The sequence below is a fragment of the Crinia signifera genome, chromosome 9 (assembly GCF_055691185.1).
Source record: "Crinia signifera chromosome 9, ASM5569118v1, whole genome shotgun sequence".
Classification (NCBI taxonomy): domain Eukaryota; kingdom Metazoa; phylum Chordata; class Amphibia; order Anura; family Myobatrachidae; genus Crinia; species Crinia signifera.
Window position 1 is genome coordinate 125,832,153 of NC_139225.1, and position 23,526 is coordinate 125,855,678.

A 23,526-nucleotide genomic window follows, 5' to 3' on the forward strand; every position below is an offset into this window, starting at 1 on the left:
GCTCCCTCAAACATTAGCGTAGTGTACACTACCTATTATCTGGAACAGACAGTCCCACTCGCTGCCGCCCCTGGCCAGCTCTCGCCCAGTCACACGGATCACTGCCTTTGAGGAGCTGCACACTGCCTCTGCAGCTACTGTACTGTAGCTCCCCCTTGTGTTAGTCAGCCCAGTGGCAACCTGTCTTCTGTACTTGGAGGCAGCTGCCGGGAGATGCACATCCTGCCTGAAGCTGTTTTAATATCGGACAGCTGGTCCGAAAGATTGGCGGGGAGGGGGGTTCTATGTACTAGGAACCCCCTCTGCTTGTGCGTGTGGGAGTGGGTGGGCGAGGTCCGGTGGACTGTCCACCCAGCCATGGGTATCAACCCAGATCTGTCACTCTGTGACTGCGTTCAGTCATAGAGTGACTCCACCCAGCGTTATACACACAGTCACAAAGTGACAGATCTTTGCTATAATATAAGAGATTATTAGTTTTACATTTTTTTGTCTTTTTTTTTTTTTCATTATTTCTTTAAATTACATTAGTTTTTTTTTGATGGCGAACAATTTAAAGGTGCCCATACATCTGCAGGCTCAATCCTCTTACTCGTCAGCACCAACATTTTGCCAACTGAATGCATCAATGAGTGGCCAGCGACGATCAGCAATTCTTCAAGGGAACTGGGAAAAATAAGCATGATAAAAAGTCCTGATTCCGCAATCCCAACTTAGATAAAAGGATGTGACCATCAGAGCAGAGCCGACCCTAACTAATTTAATGCCCTAGGCAAAATATTGGCTTCGGGGGACTCAGGAGCGCTGAGGAATTTAGGTGCCTGAGTCCTCCCGAGCTGCCGTGAACATCCCCAAACCTGCCACCTGTGGTCACTGCTGTGACTGGCGGCTGGGGCAGCAGCGGCAGGGGAGCTCAGCCTCCGTGTACAAATGCCGGAGCGAAGGTTAGGGGGGAGGCTCCTACGTTCGTGCTGTCTGACTTCCACTTGCCGAATGCCGCCTCTTTTATAGAGATCCGAATCCGACGCAGAATGATGAAGTTTCAGCCTCATTTTGGATTCGGGAAGATTGTGGGAACCGGCAAACTCCTCGGATACGGCATCGGATAAGGTAAGTTGGGGGGGGGGGGGTTCGGATCTCTAGGATCCGAACTCGTTCATCTCTACTGAAAATGAATGGAAATTAATGTTATTGAGATTAATAATCGCGTAGGAGAAAAGAAAATCTGCAATTTGAGCATTTTTTTCCAAAAAACTGCAGATCCAAAACACAAAACACGGAAGGGTGGAGTTTAAAAAAAAATCCAGATCCAAAACATGGAAGCAGATCCGAGCCAAAAACCCAAAACCCGAAAAAGTGGCTGGTGCCACATTCCAAGTAGCAAGGATTTTTTTTTTCAGGTACTGTATGCTCAGAATCGAAAGGGAATCCCTGTTAACTGCACCCTGTGGACTGCAAGTGAGATAACAGAATAGTCCCAGGGGATCAAATAGCCCCCTGTCCACAAAATATTATATCTCAACAAACCATTAACCACACACCAGCTGGTCTTAGATTGATTGTTATGAAGCAAAGGCGGAATGTACACTCAGTATATTCACCAGTATAAAACAGATCACATGTATACATTGCTAGAAGTGTCCTCACCTTTGGAATGATAAAATCTCTGAAGTGCACATCCTGAGTCACTTTGTGTGGAACGCCCATTGGGAGAAGGTCAATGAATCTTTGAATCTCATGGATAACAGCGTCCATGTACGGCATACGAGAGCGGTCCTCATTACATGGGGCACGGTTTCTGCCAATGACTTCATCAATTTCTTTATGGATGACTTCTACAGAGAAGAGCAATGGATATGCTTAACTATATCCGCTTTAACATTGTACTTTACATACAGTGAGCATGATTCTGACACTCCTGAACCCAGATCATAAAACATGATTGCAAATTGCGCATATTGAAACTGACAAACTTTTTGTAGGTTTGTAACCACAAAGTGTAATTAACATTTTTATTGCTCACAGAGAGATTGGTTCTGATTGGCTGCCTGGTTATTACAATGAGTGATTCACTGTAAAAGAGCAATTACTTTCTTAGCTGCAACAGCTGTCCATGAGTGATTCAATTTATCTACAGTATGTGAATTTTTCAGATTCCAGTTGAGTATTTACAGGTACATAGGACACTACATTATAACTACACTGTAGAAGAAATGATGGGACAGTGTTATAAAAAGGAGACACAATTATTTTTTTACTAAAGGGTCCAATGCTTGCAGTGCATTTATAAAATGAGGGGTCCTTATTCTAGACAAGGCTAAGTGACACTGGGCTGGAAGTTAATGTATTGTAAAAATGAATAAATCACCTTAAACCACATACCATGTGGCTTAAACCACATGTAAAGGAAATCCTGTGCTTGGGGGCTAAAGTTCATATCCAACATATAGACAAGTCACCACAAAATCTTGTTGGTTTAGCAATGGTTTACTGGAGAGATTGGATCCTACCTTATAAGTTCACAGCTGCTGCAAAACCCCTGAGACGTCATGCTTTAAAATAGAATAGAATAGAATAGAATACAGGTCCTCAGGACCCCACGCAGTGCATGTTTTGCAGGTCTCCTCACAGAATCACAAGTGAAATAATTAGATCCACCTGTAGATCTTTTAAAATGTGTCAGTGAGTAATGAGTGCACCTGTGCACCTGTCAGGTGACCTGGAAACCGTGAACCGTGCGGTGTCCTGAGGATTCCGATTACTAAGTCCTGTCCCTGACAACAAAATGCAGCCATTAGAGCAGGGCTGGGTAACACCGGCCCTCCAGATGTTAGAGAACTACACATCCCAGCATGCCTTGCATCAGTTTCAGCATGGCCACATAGCAAAACTAATGCAAAGCATCCTGGGATATGTAGTTCACTAACATCTGGAGGGCCGGTGTTGCCCAGCCCTGGATTAGAGGGTCTATTGCAAGGGGGCTGGCATAAAATTACCTGATTCTAATGGACTCTTGTTATGTTGGCTTTGCCCCCGCCCAAATTGCAACGAGGGGGTGGGGATTTGTAATATCATGCTTGCTTTCTCTCTCCTGTCAGAGAGGGTTTCTTGTTACTTCATTCACCAGTCTAACATTGTGTCAGTGGAACCCTAGACATCCCAGTGCAGGGGCGTAACTAGAATGATGTGGGCCCCATAGCAAAATCTTGGAAGCCCCCCCCCCCCCAATTGTCATTACAATGCTCATTGGGGGGGGGGGGGGAGACAGAGGAAAGAGTGAGAATGTATGAGACAGGGGGTATCGGGAGAGAGAAAGGGGGATAGGGCTTCATGGAAAAAGAGGGGGAGAGAAAACGAGGGGGATCAAGAGAGAAACGGAGGGGGCAAGTAGGAGTGAGAGATTGTTAGGGAGATAGAAAAAAAGGCAGCAAAGGAGAGAGGGTGTCATTGAGAGACAGAGAAGAGAGAGGGTGTCAGCGAGAGACAGGGAAGGGAGAGGGTGTCAGCGAAAGACAGGGGAGAGAGAGGGTGTCAGCGAGAGACAGGAAAGAGAGAGGGTGTCAGCAAGAGACAGGGAAGAGAGAGAGTGTCAGCGAGAGACAGAGAAGAGAGAGGGTGTCAGCGACAGATGGATGAGAGAGGGTGTCAGCGAGAGAGACAGGGGAGAGAGGGTGTCAGCGAGAGATGGGGTGAAATAGGGTGTCAGTGAGAGATGGGGGAAAGAGGGTGTCAGCGAGAGACGGGGAGAGAGGGTGTCAGCGAGAGACATGGGGGGAAAGAGGATGTCAGCGAGAGAAGGGGGAGAGAGGGTAACAAGGGGGAGAGAGCCTGACAGGGGAGAGAGCGTGACAGGGGGGAGAGAGCATGACAGGGGGAGAAGCTGTTGTGGAGAGACAGAACTAAAATAAAAAAGACGGTGTCAGGGAAAGAATGAAAAAAAGAGACTACCAGGTAGAGTTGGGGAGAGAAACTGTCAGAGAGGGTGTGTGAGAGAGACAGCGCAGGAAGAGAGGCTGTGCAGGTGCCTCTGTGTACCTTTTAATCACCATCCCCCCCCCCCACCACCTACCCAGTACAGGTGCTGCTATGTACATATTAATTAACACCCCCCCCCCCCTGCCCCCTTATCCAGTACAGGTTCTGCTACCTGTACCTTTTAATTACCCTCCCCCTCTCAGTAAAGGTCCCGCTATGTACCTCCCCTCACCCACCTACCCTGGATAGTGACGCTACCTCTGACAGTACGAGTATTCACCCTGCCGGGTCTCCACACTGCACGCACACCACCGGGTCTTCACACTAAACTACAAAACACTTCCCGATCTCTGCTGCACCTGGTCTCAGCTCCGCCAGCGCTGGGTATCAGCCACCACTGCACAGGACCAGGTCTCCACACCACCAGCGCCGGGTATCAGCCGCCCCTGCACAGCACCGTGGCTATGCACAAACCAACACCGGGTATCAGGCACCACTGCACAGCACCGTTTCTCTGGCGCCACTGCACAGCGCCAGGTTTCCACATTACGCAGCCATGTCTCATCAGCGCCAGAAGCTGGATAGGTAAGGCGGTTGTGCTTTTGTATTTCGTACTGGGGCTGGTCACTGGAGAGTGACGTTGAGCCCCAGAAGAGAGGGGGGGGGGGGGGGACTGATAGGAAATTAATAGCTGGATCACCCAGCTCATACAGGGCCTTATTCTGCCCCCCTGCAGTGCACATGGCTTTGTCCATCTAAGAAGGATTTTGTCAGAAAGAGTGAACTAGAATAAGGCCCACAGTCACAGTCACAGTGACAGTGCAGGGGCACTAGACAGTGGCACTGCCATCCTGAAAATGCCTGCGGCAGTATTTTAAAAAGTTAAGAGGGTGCAGGGGATTGCTAGCTTTCTCTCGGGCCCCCCCAGCCACCGGGCCCCATAGCAACTGCATCCCCTGCACCCTCCATTGTTACGCCACTGCTCAGTGGGGTCTATAGGATGGTGAGACCCCCTTTTGAACAGAGGACCCTACTTCTTAAGAGAACGGAGAATACCATATTTTGGGGGCCTCAAGTTCTGTATGAATTCCAACCAAAGGCTGGTTATGAAAAATGATATCTATTGTTTACATTATGTAAGTCTGCACAGATCTTAAAAATCTTTGCATACTTCCAATCCATGACCAGGGCCATCTTAACAGCAGTGTGGGCCCCTGGGCAAAGCAATGCACTGGGGCCCTTACCCATTCTCCCCTCCTAGGGGTGGGGGTGCTATCAGCAGCAGCTTTGATGTCCCACGGGTGGCAGGGGGTGCTCTATCTTCCATTCAACATGTAGGACCTGGAGCAGTAACTTCTGCTAATTACACCTTTACTGCACAGATGGTGGGAGGGTGAACAGGGGCTGGGAGGGTGAACATTAATGTGTGGAAGGGGGCACTGAGCTGAATGAAGGGTCCCTTGTATATGACTTCCAGGGAGGTAGGGGTGTTTTATACGCAGGGTAGGGTTGGATAATGGAGTGGGCTTAATATTCATCATTTTCCGGTGGAAGGGCAGCTTGTTTGACTGTAGATATCGCCATTATCTGGAAAAAGATTTCTTAGCCTTCAATAGTATAAAAACCTAGAGTCCCAACTTTCAGGAGGTTCTGGGGACTTGGGGATCAGAGATCAGGAGCCAGAGCAATCCGTTGACAAAAATATAAAACTGTACACCAAACGTTTGGAGCTGGAGCAGGGACCGGCTGCTGGAAGGCTGATATCTCTGGTTCTGGGCATGATAGAGACAAGCCGCTACTGTCAACAGAAAAACTCTAAGTCAGAGAGAACCTGAGAAATATGACTGTGAATTGCAATTAACAGGTCAGATGTTTACTGCTGTTTTGAAGTTGGATATCTCCAGTTCCCCAGGGCCGATTTTCAAAATTCTGGTGTCCCTTGAAAAAGGGGATCCTCAGCTATCAGTGCCCTTATACACCTGGGGTCCCTGGGCAAGTGCCCATTAAGCCCATACGAAAAGATGGCCCTGTCCATGACATGTTTGTAATGTCATGGATTGTTCATGGCCTTTGATAAACTAGTTCCTTTTTCCCCCCGGGTAAGGATCATTAGGTTACCAGCATGTTGGTCGACAGTCATTAGGTCAACATCATTAGGTTGATATGCATTTTGGTCGACATGAGTCTAGGTCGATATGCAGGAAGGTCGACATGAGTCTAGGTCGACAGGGTCATTAGTTTGATAGGGTCAAAAGATCGACATGGGTTAGATCAACAGTCAAAACGTCGTCCATAGGGTTTTTCACTTTTTTTTTGTTCCGAATGTCAACACAGTCAACATGGACATTGAAACGTAGCACTGCGTCCCCTCGCATGGCTCGCTGCGCTCACCATGCTTTGGACATGGTGCCTCGCTACGCTTGGCATATTATTTATTCTACCACCACACCCTAGTGGATGGTAGGGCATGAAATACCGCCTGTCGGCACATGTCAACTCAAAACAATGCCCCATGTCGAACCTTTTGACTGTCGACTTAACACATGTCTACCTTTTGACCCTGTCGACCTAATGACCCTCTCGACCTAACCCATGTGGACCTATACTCATGTCGTCCTTGCTGCATGTCCACCTAGACTCATGTCGACCTAAATGCATGTTGACCTAATGGTGTCGACCTAATGACTGTCGAACAACATGCTGGTGACTAGGGATGCCAATCCCGGGGCATTTTTTCAATCCCGGATTTCGGGATTGAAAAATGCTCAATCCCGAGATTCTCGGGATCCCGGGATTGGCATCCCTAAAAGAAAAACATGCCCTGTCCACCCGTTTAATCGACATGGCAGGGGGGGGGGTGGACATGGTCGGGCGGGCATCGACAAGGTGTGGGCGGGTTCGGGCATCGACATGGGGGGTGGGCGGGCGGGCATCGACATGGGGGGTGGGCGGTTATCGACGCGGGCGGGCGGACAGAGCAGCGCTGCGGGGGGTGCCTGCTGCAGCCCCGCAGATTACTCCAATCCCGGGATTGAAATCCCGGACATTTTGGGGCCAAATCCCGGGATCCCGCCGATCCTGATCCCGGGATTGGCCACCCTACTGGTGACCCAATGACCGTATCCCTTTCCCCCTATAGAAGCTTTTATGTTCTATTCCATACCAAAACTACCTCTTCAAAGCCTCGTGTGGCTTCAAATTGCTTCCTCAAGAAATTCCAGTATAGTACAAACCTTGAACGTTTGGATTTTTAAGGAGAACCATCAGTCCATAGCGTAAAGTTGTGCTAACAGTTTCTGTACCAGCAGCAAATAAATCAAATGCGGTGCCAATAATCGCATTCGCATGAAATTCACTTTCAGGGATATGCTCTTCCTGTGAAAATGGGAAAGAGAGATATGTGTCCACTTCTGTAATTAAATCAAATATACGTTGCCTATCAGTCATCAACTTTATGTAACATTCACCACATTATTGATTTTTTATGTCTAAGTCTGATGCTTAATTTAGATTAAGATACTACTTACTCCACTTATTGAAATATTTTATAATTACATGTATTGGGTAATATTTTGACGGCTGGTGACCTTGAAATTTACCTGCTCTACTTTAATGAGAAAACAGTCAATGAAGTCACGTGGACAATTATGATCCAAAGTCTCTTTGTGCTCTCTCACGCTTTCCGCAATGATCTCATGCATTTGGTCAACAGCTTTGAAGAGCGTTTGGTGAGGTCCTGGCAACTTCCCGAAGACTTTGGGAAATAAATTGTACATCTGACAAGACATTTGTGCACCAATGTCATGAAATGTGTACAGTGGGTGCGAGTCTCATTTAAACACAGCAATATTACAGGCTCAAAATTATTTCCTTACCTGTCCCCAAACAGAGCTAAAATATTTGAAGAGAACATTTAAGAGACGTAGAAGACGGAGAAACTTTTTGTCTTCATAGTCAAACCTGTCGCCGAATACAACCGACCAGATGATGTTTGAAATAGCTTTGCTGAAATAGAATGTTGGGTCCAGAGGTTGCCCTGTCAATAGAGAAGATGCAAAAATGATCGTCATAATTATATGTACAATATCTGCTGTAAATAAGTATAAATTAATGATGTTTGTGTTTATTTATGGATGTTCCACAATAACTCTTGAACGCTTAAACTAATCATCTTCAAACTTTGCACACTACCATATCATTCTACGGGACAATCTAAGTTCGAAGATTAGTTTAATTGGGAGACCCTGTAAGGGTGCTGTCATAAGCATCTACTGTATACTATTTATGTTGTTTTCAAGCAATGTGATATGTCGTTGGGAAGCTTATGACTTTCTCAGTACAATAGAGCTGCTGGAAGCACCACTGGGCCCTGGTAAAAAAAAAAAGGCATGGTCAATGGGATGGGCATGGCCAATGGAGGGGCATGGCCACGCCCCTGTAAATAAATTTAGCAGGGTGTGTGCTACTGCTGCATCTCTCCTCTGTTCAGCCCACGGCATCGAGCAGTGTGTGGGGAACGGGGGAGAGAGAATGTGCTGCTGCGGCAGCCTCTGCTCTCTGCTCCCACTGCATGGTCTCTGCAGGAGGGGAGCATGGGATCCAGGACCCTCCAACAGACCCGGGCCTAGGTAAAATGTACCATTCCCATTCCTCTTAGTGGCACTGAATACAACACAATAAACAGGCTCCCTTAAGTGGACCCTTAACCACTTGAGTGGTAGGTTTTTTCCCAGGCAGGTTGGCCTGCCCCAGAAATACTCACCACAGAAGGGGCATCAGCTGCCTTTTGCAGCAGCCCCTGGTTCCCTGGGGCTACTGCTGCCAGCTTCAACTGTTTGCGGCTGCTTGGAAAAGTTCAGGGCCGATTGGGGGGGCTCGGGAGCGCTTGGGTGTTTGAGCATTTATCTGTTTGGGCATTCCTGTGTTTTGATGCCTGAACACTTGAATGTCCAAGAGTGGCAGATCCTGCCTGAGTGGTCCTGATCTTCCCCGAGTGGCCAGGATCCTCCCTGAGTGGTCCCAATCCTCCCCGAGCAGTGGATTGGGCGGTGACAGGGAGGATCAGCACCGGGGGCGATCAGCGACAGGGGGAATGATGGTGCGCCAGTGGTTTACCGCTGGAGGCACCACTGGCGCACCCTTTATTTACATGCATGCACATAAATTTCTCGGGAGAGCCCGCTCCTGCAGTGCAGCTCGGGTGTCGGATGACGCTCCGACAGTGGGGATCAGTATGTCGGGGATCAGTTTCCCAACATCGGGATAACGACTGCCTGTGCTCCGACAGGGGGATGCAGACACACAGAGGCTATTCTCCCTTGTGGGGGTCCCATAGAGGGAGAATATAACCTGTGGCAAGCATAGCGAGCCACCGGGACCGCAGCGTGATTAGCACAGCATGCCCACAAGGGGCTTCTTTGTGCTCGACCCCCTTTATCGGAGCAATGGCAGTCGGGATCCCCACTGACTGTCGGGATCCCCACTGTCGGAGGCGCATACCACACCTGCGCAGCTCAGCCCCATACCACTGAAGGGGTTAACGGCCTATAAGGGTCCATTAAATGAAAAAACATTCCACTTTACATTACTTTTGAGAATTGCATAAGCATAAACTTTTGCCTGTACTTCGGACAGGCCTTAAGACTAGTATTAGTCTAGTAGCACTATGGAAATAAGTAAGCATTAATAGAGAGTCAAAGAGAGTGCTAAGAACTCCCTGTTTCCAGCTTTGTTTTTTTTTTTTTAAATACATGCCAAACACGGGGGGGGGCCCTAGATAGAGGATGCCCAGGGGTACTGACCCCTTGTGCCACAAACCCACCCCCCCTTAATCCGGCCATGGTACCACCCAATGGTGAAACATTTATATTACACATGTAACTCTGAGAGGGATCGGGGACCCCCTCGGCTCTGTAGCTGCACTATAGGTGCGCCCCCTGCACCAGTAGTAGTTAAACCATTGGTTTTGATAACACTCTATGATTTATAAGAAGTACTCACCATTACTTTTTCTGAATTCTTCAGTAAGGAACTGGGCCTCTTCCTGGATTTTTTCTTCAATGCTTCTTTTACCCATCCCAAAACTTCTTAGAGTCAACAGAGTGAAACGTCTTAGCTTTCTCCAGCGCTCACCATTACTAGCGACCACCCCTAATAATAATGTAATGGCACAGTAAATCACAATGGTATGGTATGGTTTGAAGGCTAAGCCATGAGATGAAATGTCCTGTTCAATGTTTTTCCATACCTTGACCTTTACAGGTTATCCTGTCCAACAGTGGCATATGCCCTCTGCCACTAAACTCCTCCCCATGGTCAATGAGAGCCTCCTTCACGGCATCGTAGCTGCAGAGCACCACAACCGGTTCCATTCCCATGTGGATGGTATATACTGGACCATACTTTTCACTGAGCTACATGTGAGACAACCAATACTGTCACTGTCATTAGGTCAATCTACTGTAATTGTACATGACACATTTATAACAAATTTAACTTTAACATGATAAAAGTATAGATTAATTTACATTCTGAATAATAAATCTGATTCATTTAATAGTTAAAATAACTTCTCTCTACAGTAATTGATATCTGTCTGCAGTGCAAGGTCGCCACCGGGGGACTCCAGAGAGGTAAGTATAATATATGGGTGTAGGGTGGGCGTTGTGAGCTCACTTGAACCGAGAGGCCAATGTTCATGGCACACAATGCGCCCATCATAGAAATGTCTATGGATACTTATGTACCGGTCCCCATGGTTCTAGGGGGCCCAGCGAGGCTCACAAACAAATCTAGCTGTAATCACTGTCTGCCATGCAGTATGGTCAGCAGGCAGCTACAAGGTCCATTCCTGGAGCTGCTGCACCTTTTGCAAAGGCAGATGGTGCAATAAAGTCTTTAATTGCGGCTGCATGCCATGCACAATGTCACGCAACGCCACATCACCCTCACCCTATGGTAGCTGGCTTGCAGAGAAGGTAGGGAGTCAGGAGTGTAAGTCTGGGGACATGGAGGGACACAGTGGGGACCTGGCTGCTCTGGAACATTGTGGTGGCTAGACAAACACGCAGGTGGGGTAAGCGACCGCACATGGAAGGAAGATATCTTATGTGGAAAGGAGTAGAGCTGTGGAGCTGTGTGTCTTGTGCCGCAGTTCGATTCATTTGAGAGAGCTGTTGGTGAGGGTGTCAGCTTCGGGACAGCCTGACAGGTGATCAAGCCGCATCTCTGGGAAATGCAAATCCTACTGCATCCGGTTCCGGATCTGACACCGGCACCGGCAGCTCTCTAATACCTCCCGGATCTGACCTGGTATTTGGAACACGGTTCCATGTCAGGTTGGATCCGGAATTTGCTCTGTTTACACTGTGGTGCCGGCCCGGGACTACCATGCTGAGGGCAAGCCCAGCATTAAGGTAAGCTGCTGGGATGCCCCCAGCCCCCGTGCACCCCAACCCCCATCCACGAGGTGAATGGATGGCGCACACAGATATCCATTCACCTCCTCCCTGCCTCCACTGCTGTCTGCACAGTACTGCAGACTGCAGCAGAGGCTGTGTGTACCCCCCCCAGACGCTGACCCAGGTCCATAAGACAAAAACCTGGGTTCTTCCATTGGTGTAAAAGCAGTATAATACACAGAATGAGCTGCGGCACAAGACATACAGCTCCACTCCTCTCCACCTAAAGTATCTTCCTTCCACGTGCAAACACTTACCCTCCGCGGCGCATTTGGGTCCCTACATTGCAAGTACTAGGATCCATCTAGCACCGCATTTGCTGTCTCAATGACAGGGGCAGTAGTTTTAGGAGTCATCAGTTATGACTCCTATCTGCCTTGCCTCTAATGGGATTATTTCAGCTTGAGTTTGTATTTACTCTCTGGTGGCCTCCAGTGGTAAGTCTGTGCCATAGCAGCTCAGTCCTCTGTGGTAATTATGCACAAGTCTGACTTAATCAGCAATGTTGGCCTGGATGCTACACAGCTGCCATAATTGCCTGAGGCCTTCATAAGGCAGCCTCACCTGCTCAGCCCTGCCAGTCATAGCCTTCAGTTCCCAGCCGTGTGCAAGTCTCACAGTCTGAGCTTATAGTCCTGTGCTGTTTGCATGTTTTTGAGTCATAGCTTCTGGTTACTGCCTTATTCCAGCTCGCCTGTTTGTGGAAGCACCTGATCTCGAGTCTGTCCTGGTTCCTAGATATCTTGCCTGTCAGTCCTGTCTGGTCCTGTGCCCTCAGGTGTCCTCTCAGCATGCTCCAGTCTGCTTGCAGCTAAGTCAGGGGTTACCTGCTGTATCCTTGTGAGCTTGGTATATTTCTTTATTGGTCACCCCTGTGCATTGTTGCGCCCACACTGTGTGTTATCCCATCTTACTCACCAGTGTGTCCAATTACATTTGTGTGTCATCTTTGAGTATTGTTACTCCCCGGGGGCTTCTGGGGTTCCCCAGCCTGTGGGATGATCAGTAGCCTGCTCTTCCTGGGGTTAGTTAGTAATCCTCTTGCCTTCTGGTCAGTCTCCACAGATACGTTGTCCCACCGTAAAACCTGCCTGTAACGGAGTCTGGGCAGACCTAATTCGCCCTTACAGCCGGGACGGGTACAGGAGAACACTAACCCTGCATGTATCTGTGGACACTGGGCCAGGGCAACAGAGTTAGAGAGCAGGGCCACTGACACTTCCCTAACAGTAGAAGGGAGTGTCAGTACCAGTGCTGGTCTTTTCTTATCTTCTGATTTCCTTATACCTGGCGCTAATGTCATTATGCCGACAAATGCAATATGATTGTTATAAACCACTATACCTTATTTAAGTGAATGTATTGGATAACACTGCATATGCTTGGAATGTTTTTTTCTATTTCTTTAAATGTGTTGCTTCAATTTTTTGAAAGTTAGTGTGGAAAGAAACTAAAATTGAAGCTCAACTTGGATGGACAGTGAGGTCTAGTATATGCACACCGGTACATTCGGATTGAATATAACGTTTTGGTTATGCTGATGTGTACAACTGATTATTATAGCATTATTATTTATGGAATGTGTCCGGACGGGACCCTGAAATTTATTTCTATTTTGTTTGCAGACAATATATATTTGATAGTGATTATCAAGCAAAATGTTCAAACTCATATTTCACCTTTTTTTATAAATTTTTACACTTTGTTTTGACTTTGTGTCTGATTTGTCGTCCACCAGCCAATCAGCAGCAACCTCAGGGGGAACTCCACTGCTGATTGCCTGGGGGACGGCCAATCCCACAGTTTGGGGGAGGAGCCACAAATGCAAACAAACATTTGCGGTTCATCCAGTTCGTGGAACAGGTGTGCGCTTTCTTATTTTAAACCCCTGTGATGCCTGCTACGGTCTGAAGATGACGTGATTTACGCCACAGACCACAGTAAGAATAGTTTCCTTCCACAGATACCACTGGGATTCTACTGGAGAAGTGGACGGGCCATCGTTGGAAGTTTGTAATGTGAATTAAAGTTTTGTTATTCATATGTGTCTGTTTTTTTTTTCACTATTTGTTCTGTGGTAAAACTACAAGTACTAGTGGGTCCTTTAATGTCCCACATGCTGGGACTTGTGGTTTTCCAAATCCCTGCCTTGTATTTCCACAACAAAACACAATAGTTTATTATATATTTTACACCACAAATCATCGCCGTTTTTTTTTTTTTTTTCATTTATATATATATATGTATGGGTTTTTTTACATAGAGATGCGTCTGTGGATCTGACTGATCCATGCAGGCTTCAGCCAAATACACCTGGAAAATGAGGAGTACTTTCAAGTAGGGTGGCCAATCCTGGGATCGGGTTCGGCAGGTCCCCGGGATTTGGCCCCCAAAATGCCGGGATTTAAATCCCGGGATTGGAGTTTGCAATCCCAGGATTTCGGGATTAGACTGCGCATACGCAGTCCAATGCCGGGCAGCATCTGAGCACCCGCTCAGATGCTGCCTGTCTTCTCCCGATACCCGGCAGAGCAGCACTGCGCAGTGTGACATCTCAGCTTGACGAGATCAGAGGGTATGCCCAGCAATATGAAGCCGCCTGCCCAACTAGCCAGCACGCCAGCCCACCCACCCAGCCAGCAGTATGAACCACCCGTCCCTCCACCCAGCAACCCGGCTCCCGGCAGTATTAGGCTGACCGCCCACCCGCCTACTTACCCGGCAACCCAGCCACACCTGCAAATGTAAGTAATACCATCTTGAAGAAAGACCACATGGAACAATTCTCAAGAGAGATTAAAGAACATCTAGAAGAAGGACTCCATCTGGGGATAATCAATCAAAAAGAATATGACTTCCTGGCAGAAACAAACCTGAAAATAGCAACTTTCTATTTTCTCCCAAAAATACACAAACATCCATAACCCGCCGGGTAGACCAATTATCTCCGGCATCCAATTTCTTACTTCCAATCTCTCCAAATACACAGACAGTTTTTTACAAGACCTGGTACACAAACAGAAAAGCTATTTACAAGACACCACCAGCATCCTGCAAGTACTAAAAAATATAGAGTGGAAAGAATACTACATACTGTGCACTGCTGATGTGAAATCTTTGTAGACTTCAATTCAACACAAAGAAGGCTGCGAACATACCCAACACTTTCTTACCAAACAATCATCATTAACCAATGAACAAATCAATTTTATCATGACCAATATAGAATTCGTACTGTCACACAACTACTTCTGGAACAATGAGAAGTTCTACTTGCAAATATGTGGTACAGCCATGGGGACTCCACTAGCCCCTAGCTACGCCAATTTATTCGTTGCCAAGTGGGAGGATGACCAAATATGGAAGAATAACATCTATGAAGAGAATGTAATAATCTGGCGGCGGTATATAGATGACGTGTTCCTCATATGGAAAGGAGAAGAGGAAGACCTGAAGAAGTTCATCAAATACATAAACTCAAATATATTGAATTTGGAATTCACAACCTCATTCAGCAAATCAGAAGTAATTTATTTAGATTTGGAGATTTTCATCAAAGATAATGCCATCAATACCAGAACACATGTAAAAGAAGTCTCAGGTAACAACACCCTACATACAAGCAATCATCATAAGAAATGGATCAGCAACATTCTAAGAGGACAGTTCAGAAGGATTAAACAAAATTGCTCCAATCAAAACACATTTGTGGAACTGAGTAAAAACATGTACTGTGGGAAAACTTTAAACAAAAAGGATACAGTGAACACACACTAAAATGGCAGTTAGAAGATGTGGACAGACTAGACAGAAAATAATTAATACAATACAAAGAAAAGAAAAAACTAACAAATTACTTCAAACTTTCATTTGTCACTCAGTATAATAGCAACCATGGCCAAATTAAAGACATCATGAAAAGAAACTGGCATGTCCTGCAATTAGAAGAAACACTAAAGACTGTATTACCTGACAAACAACACATTATATATAAAAAAGCAAGAAATTTGAAACAGAACATCACCTCAAGTTTCCTACTAACTGACAGTATAAAACATAAAGTAACAACTGGAGGCTTCAATTACTGTTGTAATTGCAAAGGATGCAAACAGAACCCACTAACAACAAAAACAATAAAAACATTTAATTCCAACATCACAGGCAAAGAATATAAGATAAAACAAAAACTCAGCTGCGAAACAGAGGGAGCAATCTACCTACTAGAGTGCCCCTGCCATTTACAATACGTGGGCTAAACAAAAGAAAAGTGAAGATTAGAATAGCCAAGCACATCTATAACATCAAGAGAGGCCTACCAACTCATAGAGTGTCAAACCATTTCGCAGAAAAGCATAACAAAGACCCGAGCGCACTCAAATTCATTATAATACAAAAAGTTCAAAGAAACTGGAGAGGGGGCGATTTAATAAAGGATCTACTGAAGAACGAAACAAGATGGATCTTTGAACTGAAAACACTGACCCCAAGAAGTTTAAATACAGACAATGACCTCAATCCATTTTTATGAGAATTTACCTACATTCCAACCTATTTATTTCACACTTTATATTTAATATTTATCTTTATTTTTTATTTTATTTATTTTTATTTATTTATTTATTTTTGCCATGATCAAAATATATTGTGACCTGATGAATGAGGAGGATAGGGAACATGTGCTTCCCACCAAGTTTAACAAAAATGGCCACCGGATTTCCTGTGAAACAAAAAGTTTTACCAAATAAAAAAAACAAAACAATTTTTAAAATCTCTGCATCTTTGAAAAAGTACCCTATAGGTTCAATTTTTTTTTTATCCTGGAACTTTTATAATTTAATTTATATAATATTTTTTATTTTTATGATTTATTATTTTTTTGACTGATCGATTATCAAGCGCTCCTAGCACCAAAAATCCCAGCAGTTCATATTTACTGGAGCAGCTCCTACAAAACCAAAATCTTTTTCCCTCATAAAGTATTTATTTGTGTACTAAAGATATACTGAGTATTGTCATGCCCTCTCCGGAATGTATGATATTATATTGTACCTTGGATACAGGTATTACATTATAAGATATTTTACATAAATGAAGAATGTTTTGTATGATATACAGTATAAAAGTAATGCAAATAATGCAATTTTTGTAAACCTAGGTCGAGATTTAATAGATTTGTAGGCTTTTGCTAATTTTTCGCAAAAAGCGGCCGAATATGCACGTTTTCTGAAAATCTCACATTTAATAGGATTCAAATTGCAAGAAAACGATTGTTTTTTGATTTGAAAATCACACATTTTTAAATGTCTTTTTTTCTCACACTTAAATTTGTATGAAGATGTTTTCCCATTAAAAAGTATATAACGTGCACATTTAACGGGGTGCGATTTTTGGTAAATGTTACCAAAAATTGCAAAAAATAACCAGTTTCTGACAGGCGAATTTGACAGAACCATGCACAGATCATTGAGATCTGTGCATGGTTCTGTCTTAAAAAATGTGTAAGACAGTCTGGGCTGACAAAAGGTGCCCATATACGTTACAATTATTGTATACAATATTGTTAACAATATTGCATCTCATCGTATCTCGGTTTTGCGATGAGATGAGATCTAGTACAAAAAGAATGTGCTGCACATACTTTTTGTACTAGATTTCATCATCTCATCGCAAAACCGAGATACGATGAGATGTGATATTGTATACAATAATTGTAACGTGTATGGGCACCTTTAGAGTTGCGGCGTCCGGGTCCAAGAACTGGGCAGGCGGCTGATGTCCTGTGATGCCAGTTGCCCTTCTCTGCTAGGCACATGCCTGCGTTCATTTGCATGAGGGCGCCCAGCCTTTTCCTGGGTGTACCCAGCGTTTTCATGGTTATGCCCAGGAAACCCTGGACGTCCCCTTGCAAATGCCCCCTGCATGTGCAGTGCTAAAACATCGGTCCCTGGTGCGAACATGCCGGGGACCAAATGAAGTAGAGTAGGGCCCTATGTATTAAAGATTGGAAATAGTTAAAGTGGAGAAAGATACGAACCAATTGACCTGAATAAGGTCCTTTATCCCTCGAACATTAATTTTCATATACATTTTAGAACCTTATTGTTGACACCATAAATTAGCAATGAATAAGCTTACCTTACAGAGTGATTTAAAGACCTCTTTGCCATTGAGTTCCAGAATGTTGCCCAGTATGGGCAGAGGGGTAGGTCCTGGTGGCAGCCTGCTGTTCATCTTCTTCTGTTTCCTACCTCGTATTATATTGATAACCATAATGACCAGGCATGATATCACTAACAGAGCAGTGGTTCCAAAGATCTCCATACTGGCTCTGTGGTCTGTAACAGTGAAACCAATATAATGATTACCAGTTTATGCACATTATGCAGAGAATCAATAAGACTTAATTAGGCACAGCTCCTTCTAGGTTACAAAACTGTCTGTTAGCTGTCTACCTGCCTCACAGAATAATTTACTTTGTCATCTTAGAGCTTCCATCCATTCGCTGTAGAATTGCAATGAGTGTGAGATGAGCTGCATAATCATTACTCTCTGAGTCATCCTCCTGTATATAAAAAGGATTACAGAACAATTACATAACCTGTCTACACCTGCAACAAAATACCTGTATATAAAAAGGATGACAGAACAATTACATAACCTGTCTACACCTGCAACAAAATAAACTGTACTTGTTTCCTAGCCCGGCGCCACCGATTTTAATTGTATGCAATCGGGTTGCAAAAATCGGGTCAATCGCATCCCAGGCAACCAAATTGCATGCGATGCGATTGACCTGACCGACCCGATTTTTTACATTGGAACCAATGTTAAATGGTCCCTGAGACCCGATTTTACATTGGCCCCAATGTTAAATGCCCCCCAGACCCCTTTCTTCATTGTATGCCCCCCCCCCCATTGTTAACGCCATGCCACGATCAACGTGAACCCAAAGCGTGGTGAGCGCAGCGAGCCCGCGAGGGTCGGCGGTACGCGTCCTCCAACCTTTTCATACCCCCACTATCCACGTCGGCGTGGAGTTGATATTATATAGTGTGGCGAGCGCAGCGAGCCACCGAGCCCAAAGCGTGGCGAGCGCATGCGCATTACTTCAGATGTATTACGCGCCCCCTCGCCGGGCACGCTGCGCTCACCACGCTTCGGGCTCGGTGGCTCGCTGCGCTCGCCACACTATATAAAATCAACTCCACGCCGACGTGGATAGTGGGGGTATGAAAAGGTCGGAGGACACGTACCGCCGCCCCCCGCGGGCTCGCTGAGCTCGCCACGCTTCGGTTGGTGTTCATTGTGGGGTAGCATTAACAATGGGGAGGCATTTGACGTACAAATTACCCATCTGGGTGGCTATACAATGAAAAATCGGGTATGGGGGGCCATTTAACATTGGTTCCTATGTAAAATCGGGTCCATCGCATTGGTCGCATCGCATGCCATTATAATGGCATGCGATGGACCCAATTTTAAACGGCCATTTAACATTACATACAATGTAAAATCGGGTCGGTCGCATCGCATACCATTATAATGGCATGCGATGGACCCGATTTTTACATTGTCGGGAAAGCTGTTAAAAAGCCCGAAATCGGGTCAGTCGGGTCCCATCGCATACCTTAAGTTAAGGTATGCGATGGGACCCGACGGGCGCCATGCTAGAAAACAAGTAGCAAATAAACATAATCTATATTTAACCACTTGATGGTTTTCGCTTACATTTTGTTGATGTGTCATTTTCACAATGCATGACTTCTAACGGTCATTATGGGGGAAATTTACCAATATGAAAAACCTAGTTTTTCGTATTGGTATTTCCCCTCCGACTGCATACGACTGTTTTAGTCGTATGCAAAGTCGTGTTCCGGAGGGGAAATTACAAAGCAGTCAGATACGACTGCTTTGTAACCCTCCGATGGTGTAACAATTTGTATTAGCGGCCGTATATACGGCTGCTAATACGAATTATTTCTAGCAGTCTGCACGGATCAGTCAGATCCGTGCAGGCTGCAGTGTGTAAAAAAAAAATAGAAAAATAAATAAATATTTAAAAAAAAAACGGCGTGGGGTCCCCCCCACAGCCGAAACCAGCACCAGGCTGACAGACAGGGACAAAATGACTAGGGGTCCCCCGTATTTTAAGAACCAGCCCCAGGCAAAACCAGCCAGCAGGGTAATGCCACAGCCGGGGGGAGACTTTTTATGCAAGTTCCCCCGGCCAAAACATTCATCCCTACCGACCAGTCAGCCTGGCCAGGGGCCCTGGGGGAGTGGGGACCCCCCAATGAAGGGGTCCCCCCCCCTCCAGGACTTACCTGACCAGGCTGAAGCCTGGTACTGTCCCCGATGCCCCTGGGCGGTGGGCATCGGGCTGATTATGGTGTAAAAAAAAAAAGATAAAACTATTGTTTTTTACTGTGGCACTACAAGTGCCAGCAAGCCTCCCCAGCAAGCTGGGACTTGGAGAACCACAAGTCCCAGCCTGCTGGGCATTAAAGGGCCCGCTGGCACTTGTAGTTCCACAGTTAAAAAAATAGTGCACAAAACACACTGACACACATTTGAAATAAAAGTTTAATACACACATCACAAACACACTGATACTTACCTATCTTGATCCCGTCGGTAGGTCGCTGGCTCCGGTGTCGGCGGCTCCAGTGTCGGTGGCTCCAGTGTCGGCAGCTCCGGGTCGGCGGCTCCGAGGTCGGCGTCCTGTCTGAAGAAAATCCATGTTGGACCTGTGGAAGTAAATCCTACTCACCAGGTCCTCCATGGATGGTCTTCTGTCTTCTCTCTTCTTTTCCAGGACTTTATTCTTTCTCTTCTGTCTTCTGTCTTCTTTTTTGTTTACGCTGCCGGCTGTCGGGACTTTCAGAGCTGGAGAGATGTTGCCTCCTCGACGTCTGGACTAAGAATGAATTCTAGCCAATCAGGAGCCGACTTTACTGGCTCCTGATTGGTCACTAGGCGGCTCCTGATTGGCTAGAATTCATTCTTAGTCCAGACGTCGAGGAGGCAACATCTCTCCAGCTCTGAAAGTCCCGACAGCCGGCAGCGTAAACAAAGAAGAAGACAGAAGACAGAAGAGAAAGAATAAAGAAGAGAGAAGACAGAAGACCATCCATGGAGGACCTGGTGAGTAGGATTTACTTCCACAGGTCCAACATGGATTTTCTTCAGACAGGACGCCGACCTCAGAGCCGCCGACCCGGAGCCGCCGACACTGGAGCCGCCGACACCGGAGCCACCGACACCGAAGCCAGCGACCTACCGACGGGATCAAGATAGGTAAGTATCAGTGTGTTTGTGATGTGTGTATTAAACTTTTATTTCAAATGTGTGTCAGTGTGTTTTGTGCACTATTTTTTTAACTGTGGAACTACAAGTGCCAGCGGGCCCTTTAATGCCCAGCAGGCTGGGACTTGTGGTTCTCCAAGTCCCAGCTTGCTGGGGAGGCTTGCTGGCACTTGTAGTGCCACAGTAAAAAACAATAGTTTTATCTTTTTTTTTACACCATAATCAGCCCGATGCCCACCGCCCAGGGGCATCGGGGACAGTACCAGGCTTCAGCCTGGTCAGGTAAGTCCTGGAGGGGGGGGGACCCCTTCATTGGGGGGGTCCCCACTCCCCCAGGGCCCCTGGCCAGGCTGACTGGTCGGTAGGGTTAATGTTTTGGCCGCGGGACCTTATATTATAAGTGTCCCCCGGCTGTGACATTACCCTGCTGGCTGGTTGTGCCTGGGGCTGGTTCTTAAAATACGGGGGACCCCTAGTCATTGTGTCCCCCGTATTTTGGGAACCAGCCCGGACCTGGAGCCTGGGGCTGGTTGTTAAAAAATCGGGGAACCCCTATTTGTCGGCTCCTTCAGCCTGGTGCTGGTTTCGGCTGTGGGGGGGACCCCACACCGTTTTTTTTATTTTTTTATTTAATTTTTCTATTTTTTTACACTGAAGCCTGCACGGATCTGACTGATCCGTGCAGGCTTAAAGCAAATAGAACAGGAAAATGGTGTTCTATTTTCCTGTCGTATTTGCATGCCTGTTTTACACCACTAAGCAGCCGTATTATCAGTACGGCTGCTTAGTACATCAGGAACCACCATTCTTTTGAATGGTGATTTCTGTCGTATCCTATCGATGGTGTAGGACATTCGTATTTGTAAATACAAATACGAATGTTCCATCTTTAGGACTACGAATTGTTGTATTTTTGGGATTGTAAATCCCGAAAATACAAATTCGTAAAAAAAAGGTGTATTTCTCCCTACGAATACACCTTTTTTCTACGAATCCATTTTGGTAAATGTCCCCCTATGTTTCAGCGAAAGGTTTCTTAGTTATGTTTTCACTTATTTTGCTATCATTTTCAGCATAGTCTTAATTTATTCTGTCCTCAGTTAGGCTTGAGACGTTTGAGTCCTAAGTACAAAGAAATACAGAACACTATTAAATTAAAGAAGAATTATTTGGGAAGTTGTGGCCTGCTTTGACCACCTGTACAACTTTGGGCACACCACCCCGAGTTCCTGCACTGTGGCGTGGTGGAGTAATAGATGAAGTACTTGCAGAAGCACTTGATATGCTGCTTATTGCTGAGGGGGCAGGAATAACAATTGGTTCTTATTAAACACTTAAGGTGCATACACACTGTTCCTTTTTGCTCAGAGTGTATGGGGAAAATCGAAAGGCTGAATATGCTCAGTGCATACACACTGAGGGTGGGATGTATTTAAATACATTGCCGCCCCTCGCAGTGCCACCGCAATGATGCTAGCGCATATGTACAAAAAAATATGCAACTAGCATCGCAATGTGGTGATGGAGACCCCCACGATACTGTGATGTGGTGTGCGGAGGGTCTCCATCACATCCCTGGTCTCTCCCTCACTCCTGCTGTAGGGGAAGTGTTCTCTCCCGGCGCCTCCTCCTCCCCCTGCAGCCGAAAGGACCTCCGGCTGTGACATGCTGCTAAGGGAAGGAGGAGTTTAATGGAGGATGGGACTAGTGTGGTCTGCGGCAGGTGGCGATAAGAAGCCCATAGGCTGGTGGCTATACCCTGCCCAGCGAAGATGCGGCGGCTGGGTTTTAGTACATTTAAAAATGGGGGGATTATCGCATTTTTCCCTTAATACAGTACATCCCGCCCTGAGCGTTTTTTCAAGCACTTTAGCGATTTTCCCCGGGATGGACAAATTTCTATAGCAAGATGCTATGGAAAGTTATCCCCTCCCTCGTGCATCTGCGGTTGGGCCAGCAATGATGCAGGAGCGTGCATCAGTGCTTATCACTGCCCCATAAACACTTTGCGACTTGAAAGCAGAAAGCAGCTCAAATGAGTAAACTGAGAGGCTTTCAGCTCAAAGTCGCCCAAATGTACAGTATGTGCCTTTAGGTGTGTGTGGAGAGACATCAATGCATTTGTTTGTGCCTTAATAGCATGTGTTTTTGCCCCTATGAATTATTTTTGTGCCCTAATGGCATCTGATTGTGCCCTTAGTGCCTGAGTAATTTTAGATAGGTGAGTATCTAAACTAACAGCCATCTGTATTCTTGTCCCCTCGTGTGGTATTTGACACCTTTCGTAGATGGTGGGACATACTGTAGTATGAAGGTAGCCTTGCATATTTTTAATTTGTTGGCTTTGGATTTGCATGGGTTCTAGTTGTTTAGTTTTAAATGAATCTAGAAACCTTGAATGAATCTAGAAACCTTGCTAGCTGATCAGCAGTTGGGGCTGGTGGTGGGGTATGCTGTGTTTCCCTTGGCGAATCAGGGCTCTCAGTGATGTATGATTCTGTGCTTTGCTCTTCAGGATCAAAACTCTCCACTGGCTCCGCAATTATTTCCTGCTGGTCTTCAATGTGGTGTTGTTGAACTTGTGGCTGCAGACATTGGTGTGATGGCCCTGTGAATACGTAGTGGTAAGTATCGTGTTTAGCAATAAAGTGATATAGGGGTGGGATTCTCTAATAATCCCGGCCGCACAACGCCGGCACTCACATTGTTAATAATCGCATATGCAGTAACATATTCGATTATTAATGCAAAGGCGGTGGCCGGTGATGTGCAGCGGGTCCCCCCT

At 46.0% G+C, this 23,526-nt stretch overlaps 1 protein-coding gene across 7 annotated transcripts in view; it reads right to left on the reverse strand.

The window, feature by feature from the left end:
- Positions 1 to 23,526, reverse strand: part of LOC146035954 (cytochrome P450 2C16-like) — a 44,322-nt gene that overhangs the window by 12,150 nt on the left and 8,646 nt on the right. For 2 of the 7 annotated variants that reach the window (XM_083159675.1, XM_083159678.1), the window contains exons 3-10: positions 23,135 to 23,349; positions 17,571 to 17,997; positions 10,223 to 10,388; positions 9,976 to 10,125; positions 7,851 to 8,011; positions 7,575 to 7,751; positions 7,209 to 7,350; positions 1,648 to 1,835 (exon numbers count right to left, since the gene is read on the reverse strand). In XM_083159675.1, coding sequence (XP_083015801.1) covers positions 1,648 to 1,835; positions 7,209 to 7,350; positions 7,575 to 7,751; positions 7,851 to 8,011; positions 9,976 to 10,125; positions 10,223 to 10,388; positions 17,571 to 17,756 — 1,170 coding nt within the window. In that variant the 5' untranslated portion in view covers positions 17,757 to 17,997; positions 23,135 to 23,349. The remainder of the gene's footprint in view (positions 1 to 1,647; positions 1,836 to 7,208; positions 7,351 to 7,574; positions 7,752 to 7,850; positions 8,012 to 9,975; positions 10,126 to 10,222; positions 10,389 to 17,570; positions 17,998 to 23,134; positions 23,350 to 23,526) is intronic. The other 5 variants (XM_083159677.1, XM_083159680.1, XM_083159676.1 and 2 more) reach the window with 5 other exon arrangements.